The sequence below is a fragment of the Palaemon carinicauda genome, chromosome 20 (assembly GCF_036898095.1).
Source record: "Palaemon carinicauda isolate YSFRI2023 chromosome 20, ASM3689809v2, whole genome shotgun sequence".
NCBI lineage: Eukaryota > Metazoa > Arthropoda > Malacostraca > Decapoda > Palaemonidae > Palaemon > Palaemon carinicauda.
In genome coordinates this window covers 94,763,795-94,779,520 of record NC_090744.1, presented here as the reverse complement: position 1 = coordinate 94,779,520, position 15,726 = coordinate 94,763,795, and the positions used below count along the sequence as shown (strand labels likewise).

Here is a 15,726-nt window from a genome sequence, read left to right as displayed (position 1 = left end):
CTGTCCTAGGTCTGAGAGATGGACTGTGAAAACGCAGGCTTGTTGCTCTGGTATTTAACCATAAAAATCTGGATCTGCTCCTGAAGCCTGGGATCATTGGTTGTAGCAGAATTCCGTTTACCCTTTAGGTCCTTCCTCTCCCTCTTGGTGACAACAGGCTCGGGAGAGAAGAACTTTGACGTAATCCTAGGGTCTCAAGGTTTGGAGGTGAGAGGAGGAGGGGCATACTACAAGGAATCAGCTTGTAAGATTCCACCACTGGGTAGTTGGTTGATCAAAGAACCAGCCACCCATTGACATAGTACTTACTGCTAAAGAGTTAATGGGTCCTTTGACTAGCCAGATAGTATTATGGTACATTGGGTCCTTTGACTAGCCTGATAGTATTACGGTACATTGCATCCTTGTCTAGTACGGCCCATTTTCGTTTGCCTGCACATACACATTATCTGCATTCCTCATACACCTGACAACACCAAGATAATTGAAAAATTCTTCTTCACTCAAGGGGTTAACTACTGCACTGTAACTGTTCAATGGCTACTTTCCACTTGATAAGGGTAACAGAGACTCTTTAGCTATGGTAAGCAGCTCTTCTATAGGACACTCAAAAATCTAATCTTGCATAGTGCCATAGCCTGTGTTACATGGTCTTCTACTGTCTTAGGAAAGGAGTTCTCTTGCTTGAGGGTAGGGTACACTCAGGCACACTATTTAGTTTCCTTATTTCATTTCCTCAATGGGCTATTTTCCCTGTTAGAACCTTTAGGCTTACAGCATCCTGCTTTACAAACTAGGGTTGTAGCTTAGCAAGTAATAACTATAAGGAACCCATTTGCATTTGAGATCTTGAGTCTCCACTGTGTAGCCTAACCGGAATTGATCCCTTGGACATTTCTTGAGACTGGGCCTAGCTTTTGAGGTGTTTAGCAACAGGAAAGGCGAGGTCAAAGCTCTAGCGGCAGGCAGAGAAAGGTAGGAGATATTTGCCTCTTCCAGATGCATGGTGCCACCTAAAGTGAGCTTCTCGATGATACGGGAAGGATGTCAAGATTGAGCACCATCTGAAAAGTACAGAGAAGCAGGATTAGGAGGTAATTTACCTTTCGAAAGGGAAGGGCTCCAAAAAGAGTACCTGAGTTATTTGTGCGGATATCTCATTGAAGAGCGAGAAGACTGGGCAAGACTGCAGTTGAAAGGCGACTGACGACTGGAAGGTAAAAGAGTGATCGCAAAGGAGGAGAGACAAGGCTTGAAGGCAAGGCGTAGTAAGAGCGTTTAAGGAGAAGAGTGCCTGGAATGCGAAGGTGAAGTCCGACTAACTCGAGATAGAAACATATGGTAGGAGCACCCCAGAGATGAGCGCCTATAGCGCCAAGGCGAAGGATGGTTGTACAGTATATCAGAGATTGCCTAGATTGTGGAGGAGGAGAGCACCTGGAGCATAAAGGCAAGCACTGGCTGCGATGGCAAGGAGGGCTGCGAATTCTCCGGCAGGGTAAGAAACTCCTCAGGGGTGACCTGGAGCGCTGACGTCATCTGCAGGGAGAAGGCAAAGGTGTGCGACAAGGCGAAAGCACAGCAGAAGTGGCAGATGAGCACAACTAAGCCCACAAGGGACTACAAGAGGTGGGGTGGCCCTTGCACACAGCACAAGGAGAAGTGCTAACAGGTCTCTGAAATGAAGCTCTAGAAGAACGATGAGCGGGCAAAAGTGCAGTCGGCAATCGTTCACCAGATCTTGATGATCTCGAAGAGAACGCCCAAGACTGTCTACCAGAGAACGATCTCACACCCTCCACCAAAGAGGAAGGATCAAGCCCTGGATGAGGAACAGCCTTGCAGGAAGGCACTGAAGAGCTGCGAGGTCCTCCAAGGGAATGAGTAGTCGACTGAAGAGACGAATACTTAAAAGAGAAAAGTTCTGCAGAGACGCTCACAGGAGCAGGAGCTGTCTGCTGGGAAGACACCGGGCTGATATCCTACTAGCGATGCTTCGCCTCCAAAAAGCGTTGGAACTTCTCCTTTGAAGGGGATCCCCAAAGAAGGCCACAGAAGCCAGAAGGTGCCTGTCCTCTGCAAAGAAAGAAAAGACACATTAGAGGGACTACCCAGATTAGGCGGTAACAGCGTTTCACTAGGGGAAACAGCGGAGACTCTCTGATCTTGTCAATCGACTATTGGTCTTACCTAACCGCCCTTTAGATGAGAATGGAAGGGAAGAGTCCAAAGGAGTTCCAGGAGAAGAAGAAACAGGGCAGGACATCTTAGGCTTTGAGGACAAAAGGGAAGTCCAAAGGGAGAGTTCCAAGAGAAGAAAAAGCAGACAAACATCTAAGACTTTAAGGACAACCCCAAAGGCAAAGAAACCCTTTTTTGCCTTCTTCCTCCTGCCAAGCAACACATGCTGGGAGGATTTTCACTCCCTAAACTCCTCACAAAGAGAGGTCTGAAAGCACATGTGCTTCCAACAGCCGGCATATCCAATAAGGGTCCACCTCAATATTGCTCATGACTGCCCTGCAGGGCTTCAGCGGGATACCAGTACATATCCACATGATAATCAACTGCTAACACACAAACACAATGTTGGAAGCAAAAGAAAAAAGTTAATGCAAAGCATAAACTGCCAAAAAATTCCCAGTTCAGAAGAACAAGTTCACTATACGACAGCTGCAATTCAATTGAGGTTTGAGTGAGCTGAAGGGGTGGCTGTAGTCCCACTGCAGCCTGCAGGGTAGTTTACACCTCGTTAGAAAGTCAGTTTAACTGCTATACTTTCACTGTAATTATATTCCTATAATAAAGAATGATGGTTGTATTTGTAAAGGAACAACTCTGTATTTATAGAAAAAGTTGAAAAATTGGCATGTTATATACTCTAATTTACAGAGACCCTGAATATTTCCCAACCAATAATTCTTCTCAGAATTCATAGAAAAGTTATCTATAGCACACTATTTAACAAAAGTTAGCGAAAGGAAAAGAGGTTACACTACCAGCCAGCAATTTACATAAAACATCACATGCATGAGGAATAAAGTCAAAACTTGAAATCCTCTAATTTAGTAGAGGACGGTTATTTGGATAGCATTTATAAAGTTGATGCGTTACGTATAGTTGAAAGTTGAATAAGAAATCAAGATTATTAAATGTTCAAGATAGTTGTTCACAAATGTTTACTATCACTTATTAAAAGAATATTGTTTAATTGGTTATAGACTGCAATGCACAAAATGAAATACCCAGTTTAGACCTGTAAACAAGTTTGCATAAACAAGAACTTAAAGAAAGCAGAAAAATGTCTTCAATCTGATCAGCATTAAATATGCTCACCACAAAAAACTGCTAAAATAATTCTGATACATGCTGACATTCCTATTTTCTAAAATACACATTCTAATATACTTTTACATACCATGAAAACGATTGAAGGGCACTCATTCCATATCTTGATATTAACCGCTAATGGTAGTTCTGGTAGAATATTAGTTGACCAACTGAATGAGGTGTCACTAGAATGCCTATCACTAAAGAGTAATGTGCATCAAATACTGAAAAATTATACAGTACATACAACTTACGGGGAAACCTAGTTTTTGTACGATTCTCGCATATTTTCTCGCTGCTAGTCTGGAATCATCTTCACTTTTAGCACCTGTGCAAACCATCTTTCCAGAAGAGAAAATAAGGGCAGTTGTTCGAGGTTCTCTGATTCTCATGATGACAGCGGCAAATCGTTTTGGATTATATTCTGCATTACGTGCGTGAAGAGCAATTTTCTTGAGGTCTAGTCTACAACTAAGGTTCACTGTTGATACAATATTTCTGAAAATACAGAAAAGAACACTAGAGCTATCAATCTAAACAATAGTGAAATGCTTAATAATTATTTTGCATTAATGAAAAAAATTTAAATATAAAATTGATTTTTTCGATACTCAGCCAACATTCATTGTATCATAATGTAAAACAGTCCAACTTTGGATGACAACTGAAACTTTAGAGGAAGTGTTGTGGATTTGTTTCACAAGTACCCCTAACATATCTCAAAAACTATTACTATTATATATGAAAGTGTGTACAAATATATATCACTGTCATTACAAGCTTCCTGGACCAAAGTTCGGTATGGTCTTTGAGTGGTTCACTTTGGGACTCTGGATCCCGAGGTCGATAAGAGAATCCAGACATTAATGTCTTAAAATATATGGCTTATTGGAATATGAAAAACATGGCTAAATGTGCAAAATTTATCACATATATATATATATATATATATATATATATATATATATATATATATATATATATATATATATATATGTATATATATATGTATATATATAAATATATATATATATATATATATATATATATATATATATATATATATATATATATATATATATATATATATATATATATATATATATATATATATATATATACTCACACACACACACACACACACACATATATATATATATATATATATATATATATATATATATATATATATATATATATATATATATATATATATATATATATATATATATATATATATATATATATATATATCTCAAATTTTTAAGTAATTTGTATTTTTCCTAACATACTTACCTAGAACTACCTTCTTAGGAGTTACTGGTTAACTCTACCTAACTGACCAGCTTTTTGTATATTTTACCCCCCTCTTCCCGTTTTCTACGGGGTCAACCTCTGGCAGTGTGATACGTGCCATGAGGCGACCCCGGGGTCAGGCAGCGTGCTAGCTCAGGTCGAATCGCCAGTAAGTTTCGTTGGAATAGGTATTACTCGATCCTGCAGGTTCTCGGGGAAGGATGGGAGGGCCATAACCCGAAGCTAGTTCTAGGTAAGTATGTTAGGAAAAATACAAATTACTTAAAAATTTGTGATTTGTTCCAACACGGTTACTTACCTAGAACTACCTTCTTAGGAGACTTACACTTTAGGAGGTGGGAGTGTCCTGCAGGAATCAGGATTCGACGGGGAGGCACGCGAGAGAGGGAACCTCTAAGGAGGTCTTGATTCTAAGACCACTTGAAAACTGCACGAAAAGTAGGGGAAAACTATCCAAAAAACTCACTCAGTGTCTAAATGGCTTACCTTTTCAAAACCAATTCCCATACATGTTCTCTTGAAGGGTGTTCCTTTCAGTGATTAAGGTCTTCTCAACATCTTCCTGGCCCGTTCGATCCGGGGAAGGAAGGAAAAAGGGGGGGGGGGGTAAGGTTAAGGAAGGAACTAGTGTCTCTTGGCATCAACACCCCCGGTTACCCTGGGGCTATGACCTTAGATCTCCTGAAGGGCCGACACGATTGGGCCAATAGAAAACTTGTCCAAGGATTTTCTCGTACAATCTTTTAGATAATGTTCCGTGAAGGTGAACTGTCTAGACCAGGTCCCAGCCTTCAGGATCTTACCCACAGCCATGTTCTTCTCGAAAGCCAGAGAGGTACTCAGAGCCCTGATATCATGAGGTCTTGGTTTTCCAGGGAGAGGAGTCCCACAAGCCTCGTAGGCCCTCCTTATCACTTGTCTCAGCCAGAAAGATAGAATTTTTCGAGACCGGTTTCTTCACCCGGCCTGTTGAGATGAATAAATTTTTGATCTGAGGGCGATATTTTGCAGTCTTCTCCAGGTATTTTCTTACAGTTCTCACGGGACATAAGCGTAGATCCTTCGGGTTGTTGGATCGAGGGATGGCTGGCACCGAAAAACCCTCAAACCGAGGATCCCAACACGCTGAGTTCTGCGTTTTCGCCACAAAACTAGGGACGAACCTAAAGACAACTTCCCTCCATCCTTTGGAGTGTGAGACCTTGTAAGAGAGGCCGTGTAACTCGCTAACTCTCTTCGCCGAGGCCAGGGCAAAAAGAAAAGCTATTTTAAGGGTGAGTTCTCTGTCTAGTACATCCCTGAGAGGTTCGAAGGGCGGCTCTGACAGAACCTTGAGAACTCTTGCTAAGTCCCACTGTGGAACCCGTACCTCCTAGGGGGGACATGATTGCTCAAAACTGCGGATGAGCATTGAGATGTGCCTTGAGGCTCCCAAGTCAATGCCCCTAAGGAGGAAGACTTGACCTAGGGCTGCTCGAACTCCTTTGACGGCCGGGATGGACGAACCCACGTCGTCTCTCAGGTACACCAGAAAGTCTGCAATGTCCTGGATCGACGCCCCTAAGGGCCTGATGTTTTCGGATGCACACCACTTCAGGAAGACTGCCCACTTCGCCTAGTAGACAACTGCCGAGGAACGCCGTAGATAACCAGACATCCTTGTCGCGGTTCTCGATGAGTATCCTTCTTTCTTCAGGAGCTTCTCGATAACCTCCACGCGTGAAGGCGGAGGGATCGACGGTTTTCGTGCCACCTGTGAAAGTGAGGTTGTCGCAGGAGGTCTGGCCTGTCCGGAAGCGGCCAAGGAGGACGAAGAGCTAATTCCTTTAGGTCTGTGAACCAATCTCTCTCCGGCCACCAGGGCGCTACTAAAGTCATCGACAGGTTGGACGACACTCACTCTGTTCAACACTTGCCTGATCAAACTGAAGGGAGGGAAGGCGTACACATCGAGACCGTCCCAGGGATGTTGGAAGGCGTCCTCGAACGCTGCTGACGGGTCTGGGATTGGAGAACAGAACACGGGGAGTTGGGCATTCAGACGTGTGGCGAACAAGTCTATCACTGGGGAGCCCCACAGTAGGATGACTGCTCGAGCTACCTCCGGGTGTAGGGTCCACTCCGAACCTATCACTTGACCCGCCCTGCTGAGGCCGTCGGCCATCACGTTCCTCTTTCCTGGAATGAACCCTGCCGTCAGTTCTATCCCTTTTTCTGTGGCCCACTCCAACAGTTCCGTGGTTAGGGCGCAGAGGACCTTTGACTTCATGCCTCCCTGCTTCTTTACATACGCCACTACTGTGGCGTTGTCGCACATTAACGCCACAGTGTTCCCTCGCAGGAAGTGTATGAACTGTCGACACGCCCTCAGAACCGCTATCATCTCTAGGATGTTTATATGGAGAGACGCCTCCTCGCTGGACCACTGCCCTTTTGCTGATTTTCCTAGCAGGTGTGCTCCCCAGCCCTCCTTCGATGCGTCCGTGAACAACAGCATCTCCGGGGGGTCGGAGGCGAAGGGGATCCCCTTCTCTGTGTTTGACCTGATGTTCCACCAAAGAAGGGTTTCTCTAGTCTTCGGGAGGAATGGGACTATTTTGTGGGGCTCCTTGCCTTGGATCCACGCCTCCTTTAAATTCCACTGTACCGGGCGGAGCCTGAGTCTCCCTTGCGGTACTAATTTTTCCAGGGAAACCAGATGACCCAGTAACTTCTGCCAGTCCTTGGCCCTCCTGGGTTGTCCCGTCAGGAAGGGTTGAAGGATACGTTCTAGGTTGGCTAACCTCTCCTTTGAGGGGAAGGCCCTTACTAACTGGGTGTCCAGGACCATCCCCAAGTAAGTCATCCTGGTGCTGGGGACTAGCTGGGACTTCCCTAGGTTGACCGTGATCCCTAACACCTTGCAGAGGTCGAGCAACATAACGCCTTGCTCCTTCAGTTGTTCCCTTGAGGCAGAAAGCAGCAACCAGTCGTCCAGGTACCTGAGTAGTCGTATGCCTTTCTCGTGTGCCCACGCCGAGATCGCGGCGAACACTCTCGTGAACACTTGCGGGGCCGTCGAGAGGCCGAAGCACAGGGTTTTGAACTGCAGGACACTGGACTCCCACTTGATCCTGAGGAACTTCCTGCTGGAGGGGTGCACGGGGATTTGAAAATAGGGATCCTTGAGGTCGAGAGACATGAGGAAATCCCCCTCCCTCAAGGCTGCAATCACTGTCTTGGGGGTATCCATCTTGAAATCCGTCTTTGGGACGAACTTGTTAAGGGCGGAGAGATCTATGACTGGCCTCCACCCTCCTGTCGATTTCTCCACAAGGAAGAGCCTGCTGAAGAAACCCGGGCCGGGGTTCTCCACTGTCTCCAAAGCTCCCTTGTCAATCATGGACGCTACTTCCTCTTGTAGCGCTGCCCTCTTCAAGGGGTCCTTTGGAACCAGCCATTCGGCTCTCTGGGCTGGGATGAGAGGGGGAGGCTCTTCCAGGAACGGGAGTCTGTAGCCCTCCTTCAGGACCGTCACCGTCCAGGGATCCGCACCGAGATCCCGCCATGCTTGCCAAAAATGTCTGAGGCATCCCCCTACTAGGGGCTCCTACGGGAGTAGGGGGCCTCTCTTCCTACCTTCTCCTGGAGGAGCGGCCAGATCTACCTCTCCTAGCGTTACCGTAGGAGGGTCTGTAGGCTGACTGAGGGCCTGCCGTGGTCCTACGGGTGGGCTGCTGCGAGGCTTGGAGCCAAGGGGCTGAAGGAGGATCTCTTCGGGGCAGCAAGGGTGTGGCCTATGAGGGGTGAGGGACGTCCGTTGGGGCTCTTCTAAACGTGGCCTTCCTCATAGGAGGGGGCCTAGGATCTGCTTCTTTCACTTTCCTCACCTTCTCCATAGTATTTTCTACCAAATTGATGGGGAAAATGTCATTCCCCCACACGGAGGAATTCCTCAGCCTCCTTGCTTCCCTGTCCGGCAATTTCCGCACTAGCTTGCTCAGTACTGTGTCCCTTTTCCTCAGGACCCAGTTTGAAGCCACCGACAGAGACTGGGACAGTAAAAACTTAAAAGCTTTGCCCCCAGAGCTAACAAGATCCCTCAGCATGGCCTGATTTTCTGGGAGGAAGAGGTCGTGTGATGCCTGAAACCCCACCAAAGCGCATGACCACCAATCTAACCAGGAGGACACGTAGACCAGGTCCTGAGCCATGTCCTCCATCATAGATGCTTCCGACGGGGAAAAGCACACGGGGGCAGTGGATGCCCTGTCTTCCGAGGCTCCCTGGTTCAGCGTGGTCACCGCTGCTTCTACTGCACGGGGACCACCGCGATGCCCTTCGGGAACGTAAAATCGCTTCTGGGATTTCAGGCCCGGAAGAAGTTTGGAGGAACTCTGGCTTCTGGGGGCCTCTGCTAGTCCTGCCAAGTATCCATCAATCTGCTCCATCCCCAACTTCACGTCTTGAGCGAGAGGGAGAGACAAAGATGGCTTTTGTTGTACCGGACTGTCGATCATCCTGGACAGTCCGGAAAGTACGGCCTTTGCAGCTGAGGGCTTGGGCTCATCCAACCGGTGATGCCTTCGAATAAGGGCTAGAACCTTACGGTAGGAGGAGATGTCGTCCGTCGAGCACTCCCCTCCTTCCACCAGGTCTTCCGTCACCAGTTCCTCCGTACGGGGTTACGCCGTGACGGTGGGAAAAGCAACGCCCGACGAGCCTGCCAGTGGTATGGGCTGCCCCGTGGGGACGAAGGCATCTGTCATGGGAGTACCAACGCCCTCCAAGCCTGCCAGTGGTATGGGCTGCCCCGTGGATACGAAGGCATCCGTCATGGGAGTACCTTGTTCCACGGGGGGCTCCGTGGATGGGGGATCCATGCGGACCGACGGGCGCCCTTGGTGCTTAAGGAAGGCCTCCAAGGTGTCCGTGGTCGACGCTAAGCCTTCCTTCACACTCCTTATATCCTTCCTAAGGGAAGAAGGGGCGGAGGCTACCGTCGGGTTAAACATTACACGGGGGTCCCGGTTCGAGCCCTCATGCCGGGCGGCTAGTCCGAAGGAGGAGCTAGGAGGGCGACACAACGAAGGCGAGGCTCTTGGGAGCCACCCGGAAGTGGCCGCGGCTGTGGAAAACCTAAACAGCTCGCTCTGGGGCACTGTGACATTCACCCAGTCCTTTGACTTACTCCTCTTCGCTTTTTTCTTAAAGGACTTCGACCGTTTCCTACCGTGCCTCGAGCGGGAACGAGACTTTTTCTTCTTGCGGTATTTCTCCCTCTTCCTCTTGCTAAGGTTCCTGTCTTCGTCCTCTGAAAACGAAGAAGACGAAGAGTCCGATGACAACGATGACGACGGAGCTCTCCGACCGGCCGACACGTCCAAGACCGCGGGGGGAAAATCACGTCGTTTCTCAGGTGTGGGCGGTTGCAGAAACACGGGGGGTAGCGTAGCCGAGGGAGCTGGAGGAGACCGCGCGAGCCCTTTACAGAGCCATTGATCTACATCCTCTTCTCCTCTAACGGGAGACCTGAAGGGAGTCCTTGGTTTCACCCACGTGGCGGGGTCCGAGGAGGACGAACTACCTTTCTCCGTGTCTCCCCCGGCGGTTGAAGCACCCAAAACACGCCACGAGGCAGGGGAAGTATCGGCACTCGGCCTACTCCACATTGGATCTTCCGAGGCGACGGGACCTGCGGGCACCAGGCCCTCGCCTCCTACCCACACTTCTGCACTACACTCAGGCCCCACACATGCCTGCCCCACACTGGAAACTTCCCCCACAGGAATATCAGACTCTTGGGGAAGGGCAATGGGCCTCTTCCCTGCAACGGACTTACCTCGTCCCCCATGCTGGGTAGGGGAAGAAGGACGGGCTCTACGGTCTACCGAGTCGTCTGGCGAACCTACAGGCGAAGAAATGCTGGAATCCTTAGGCATCTTCTTCTTCGTCCCGAAGAGCACCCACTGGATATCAGACCAATTAGCACACTCCGGGCACGTAAAGGTAGAGGAACACGCTTTCCCCCTACACGTGGAGCACAAGGAGTGGGGATCAACCTCAGGCTTAGAGAGGAAGGCCCGCAAGACTTCCCAGCCACAGGCCCAGGGCAATGACGAGGATGCTCCATAACACAAGGCTAACACACCAAGAGACACAAGGATGGAACGGGAAAGTGAAAATGAAACACGTGGGTAACACGCGGTAAGCACAAAGGATCGGGGGACACAAGGGTCGCACAAGGTAAGAGAGAGCGCGGCGAGATGTTTATCGCGTCGCGACCAGAAACTTACTGGCGATTCGACCTGAGCTAGCACGCTGCCTGACCCCGGGGTCGCCTCAGGGCACGTACCACACTGCCATAGGTTGACCCCGTAGAAAACGGGGAGAGGGGGTTAAACTATACAAAAAGCTGGTCGGTTAGGTAGAGTTAACCAGTAACTCCTAAGAAGGTAGTTCTAGGTAAGTAACCGTGTTGGAACAAATATATATATATATATATATATATATATATATATATATATATATATATATATATATATATATATATATATATATATATATTTATATATATATATATATATATATATATATATATATATATATATATATATATATATATATATATATATATATATATATACATACATATATTTATATATATATATATATATATATATATATATATATATATATATATATATATATATATATATATATATATATATATATATATATATATTATATATATATGTACTACTATTACTACTATTTTCTCTGATATGAGTTATAACACTACAGTATTATAGTACTGTGCTTGCATCATTTTCCTAATTTTTTTTTTTAAATTTTCATCTTGAATAGCTTCAAGAAGACTGAGCTTCAAAATTGGTAAAATGATGCAACAATATGGAAATAGCTCCAAGGTGCTACGTCATTACAATGCTCCTCTCAGAAAAATATAGTAATAATTCAAATAAGCAAATCCAAAAGCTCATGAAAACTGCTTTTAAATTTTCATTCATATCTTGATTTGTTACACAATACCAGTGACAGGTAAATACATTGCGGTAGTGTAATGATAAAAATTATCAACTTACTGAAGCTGAGGAATAATACTTGGATCTGAGGAATGTGGAGTCATTGGAGTCATAGGTCCACCTAAAGGAGTGGCGGGGCCAGTTGCTGAACCAAACATTCCAGCCCCTACCTGGGAACCACCACCTACTGCAGGTGACATAGTCTGCTAAAGAAATAAAGGAAATTATTTACTATATCCTTATGGTATGCTTGTAAGTACAGTACATACATGTACTGTAGTTTTCTGGTGCAATAAATCTACAAACAACATGACTAATACAAGAGAAAGTGATAATGCACATTAACCAAATGGCAAATATCAGCCATTAATACTACTCATCAATGGTAACCCAAAAACTGAACTAAAGGGAACATTAAGCTAAAGTTGAACGTACATAGCAAAATGCAACAAATGCTTACAGATTTTCAGTTAATTATCAATTTATATAAATCATGGACCTGACAAGACATACAAAGTTAATGCTTCATCAAGAGCATTTTGCAAGAAAATTCATAAGTTTTTAAATCAATATATATTTTTCCTAGCTAGACAAACTTGAGAGCTTTAATAGGTGCATAACTTCAGCAAGGTTGGAAACAGTGGCCACGCTTTTCAATGAGGTAAACATAATTACCTGCTGGGTGGCAAGTAGGTGTACCAACCGTGTGTCACACGATCGTACATAGTAACGACATTTCATTTTGTGTATATATTATGCTTGTATCTTCACTCTCCCCTCGCACTAATAAGAAACTGAAATAACATGTCTGTTTTTCTCACCGTTAACTGTTAATTGGTGTGGTGTCGGTTTGAACATGAAATTGCCTGTTATATTTTGTATTGCCTTTTTGCCTGGAGTCTTTGTATATAAAAGCGAGTGTTCTGTAATAAAGTTACTCAGTTGCTTTCATCCTGCCTTTGAGTCAAAACCTTCTCTCGGCCCGTCACATTGGTGACCACAAAGTGACCCGCTCCTCCCGCTTCCCCCCTCACCGTTACTATGACGCCCTCAAAACATACCTTCTGCAGCAGTACTCGCCGTCGCCAGCCGCTCATATAGCAAAGCTTTTTCAGCTCTCTCAACAACCGTTGGGGGACTAAAGGGCTTTGCTCACCCTCAGGGAAATGACCAGTATCACTCGCCTGCAACCTGCCGCAGACTGCTCTCTCTCCTCGTGAGGTGAATCTACTTCGTGCCCTTTGGCTACGCCGTTTACCTGAACCTGTACGCGCTGCCATACCTGATGTCGGTAGTTTACCCATAAAGGACTTAATGACCAAAGCCGACGCCCTTATGGACAGCCACTTCACGACCTTCAAGACATCCATCAACGCCTCCACACCTGACGAAGAGGAAACCTATTCAACTTCAACCGAAGCCGACGTGAATGCCGTAGGACACACGCGCCTATGAATGCCGTAGGATACACACGCCTATGAATGCCGTAGGACACACACGCCTATGAATGCCGCAGGACACACACGCCTATGAATGCCGTAGGACACGCCTATGAATGCCGTAGGACACACACGCCTATGAATGCCGTAGGACACACGCGCCTATGAATGCCGTAGGACACACACGCCTATGAATGCCGCAGGACACACACGCCTATGAATGCCGTAGGACACACACGCCTACCCCGTGACGAGCCGGAGCGGCAACAAAGCCACCCATCATCCACCACTCGCTCGCGCCCCAACCAACGACTTCTACAGCCACTCATCAGCCGCAGTTTTGCTACTACCACTCCAGATCAGGGTGCCCTATTCAACATGTACAGTACAGTATGTCATTTTTAGGGGGGGGGGAGCCATGTACCAACCGTGTGTCACACGATCGTACATAGTAACAACATTACATTTTGTGTATATATTATGCTTGTATCTTCGCTCTGCCCTCGCACTAATAAGAACCTGAAATAACATGTCTGTTTTTCTCACCGTTAACTGTTAACCGGTGCGGTATCGGTTTGAACATGAAATTGCCTGTTATGTTTTGTATGCCCTTTTTGCCTGGAGTCTTTGTATATAAAAGCGAGTGTTCTGTAATAAAGTTACTCAGTTGCTTTCCTCCTGCCTTTGAGTCACAACCTTCTCTCGGCTCGTCACATAGGATACGCACACCTGACAGCTAGAGCTATCTTCACTTTTACCTTTGGCCTAGGACTTGTGGGATGTTTGAAGCGGGCAGTGTAACTTAAAGATTTCAGGTTTGTACAGTCAGGAAAAATACAAATTGATTAAAAAATTTATTATTTCTTCCTACATGCAATACAAACCTTCAACCTTTAATAGGTGACTCATTGTAGGAGGGTGATAGTCCATATTAAGAAACTGACCAAGGGATTGTTAATGTACTTTGGTCCTGTATTGGAGAGAAAGTCAGAACTCCTGTCAACCTCCTAACTACTAAAATATAAAGATGCTAGGTTAGGTCTCTACAAGGAACTAGATGTCCTCTGAAGAATCTATATTCCTACGAATATGAATGTCCAAATGTATAGGCATTATGTGAGATATGGGTGTCCATATATTTTATCCATCCTTCCCCTCAAACAGAAGGATTGGGTGATAATTCAACAAAAAACAAATTTTAAAAGAAAGATACTCTGCAGAATAGTTTACCTGCATTGATTGTCTGGTCCAACTCCATAACAGCATGACTGCTGCACATCAAAGTGAGGGGAAGAAGAAAGAAAAATTGGCCAGACATTCTTACCTTTCATTCTTAAGCTTATGTCATGACTGCTACCTAATACAAGATGCTTCTTGTCCCATGAGGGAGCTAGGCTTGCTATACAGCCTCTTGAACAACTACCTCAGATCCCAGGATAAAAGCATAGACGAATTTGTGGGTAGATATTCATACAGGTAGTGACCATTGAATGTTGTCTCGCACCTACAGACTCCTCCCTTCCCCACTTGCACTACAGAAAGATACTTCTTGAAGACTAGGGGGACTCGGGCCAGAGGCATCTGATGGTCTCACGAAGCCAGAAAGAGACTGTGTTCTTAGTTATTGGATAGTGATTCTGGCACTCTGGTCTGAGGACCTGAGTTTCCTTAAGATAGCGCAGTAGCACTTTCATAGGATAAAGAAGCAGATCATCCCGATCACTCTTGGAGAGAGGAGATGGAGGACTCAAACCTGGAGTCGTGGACAAATGGGTTCTGGGTTTTGGTTACAAACTCTGGGATAAAGATTAATGAGACCTTCCTTCCCAAGGAATGACTAATGGCATAGGTGATGTTTTCACTTACCCTTTTTGCTGAGGTTTCAGTAACTGGAAGACAGTCTTGAGTGCCAGATTCCTACCTGACACCCTCCTTAAGGGTTTGTAAAGTGAACATCTGAAAGAGCTGAGAACGCTAGTGACATCCCAAGCTGGAGGTCTGATTTCCCTCGTGGGGCAAGACTGTTCGAAGCTTCTCATGAAATGGACAATTCGCGCCTAAAAGAAAGGTACAAGCCCTTCAGTCTGAAGACCTGGCTCAAGGCTGAGCGATAGCCTTTCACCTCTAGGACTGAGAGGAGTTTCTCCATGTGAAAGTAAATGAGGAAATCTGCAATTAGTTGCAGAGATGCTCAGACTGGAAAACTATTTTATCTAAGACACCATTCGCAATAGCAGTAGATGCCTCCCTTTCCCTGGTAGATAGCTGCTAAGGATCTTCGCAGATATCCAGACATCTCCTATGCAGTGCCTTGCAAAAATCTTTTTACTCTGAGGAGTTGCAGGATAGTCTCCATCTGTGAAGTGACAGGGACACTACTGAGTTGTGGTGCCATTGCAGATGATGCTGAAAGAGAAGATTGGGCCATTGGGATAGTTCTAGGGGTAACTCGACGACTCGACGAAGAGCAGCTGCAAATTCTGGAAACCATTCGGTGTGTGGCCACGTGAGAGCCACCATGGCCAACCTGACATTTGAGGTCATCGACAGTCTGTTGATTACTTGACATATCAGACAGATAGGAGGAAAGGTCTAAGAATCCAAGTTGTCCTAGGGAT

The 15,726-nt window shown here is 46.0% G+C and overlaps 1 protein-coding gene across 3 annotated transcripts in view; it reads right to left on the bottom strand.

The window, feature by feature from the left end:
* Tbp (TATA binding protein) overlaps window positions 1-15,726 on the bottom strand; it is an 86,008-nt gene that overhangs the window by 27,402 nt on the left and 42,880 nt on the right. For 2 of the 3 annotated variants that reach the window (XM_068344076.1, XM_068344075.1), the window contains exons 3-4: window positions 11,730-11,875; window positions 3,585-3,828 (exon numbers count right to left, since the gene is read on the bottom strand). In XM_068344076.1, coding sequence (XP_068200177.1) covers window positions 3,585-3,828; window positions 11,730-11,875 — 390 coding nt within the window. The remainder of the gene's footprint in view (window positions 1-3,584; window positions 3,829-11,729; window positions 11,876-15,726) is intronic. The other variant, XM_068344077.1, reaches the window with a different exon arrangement.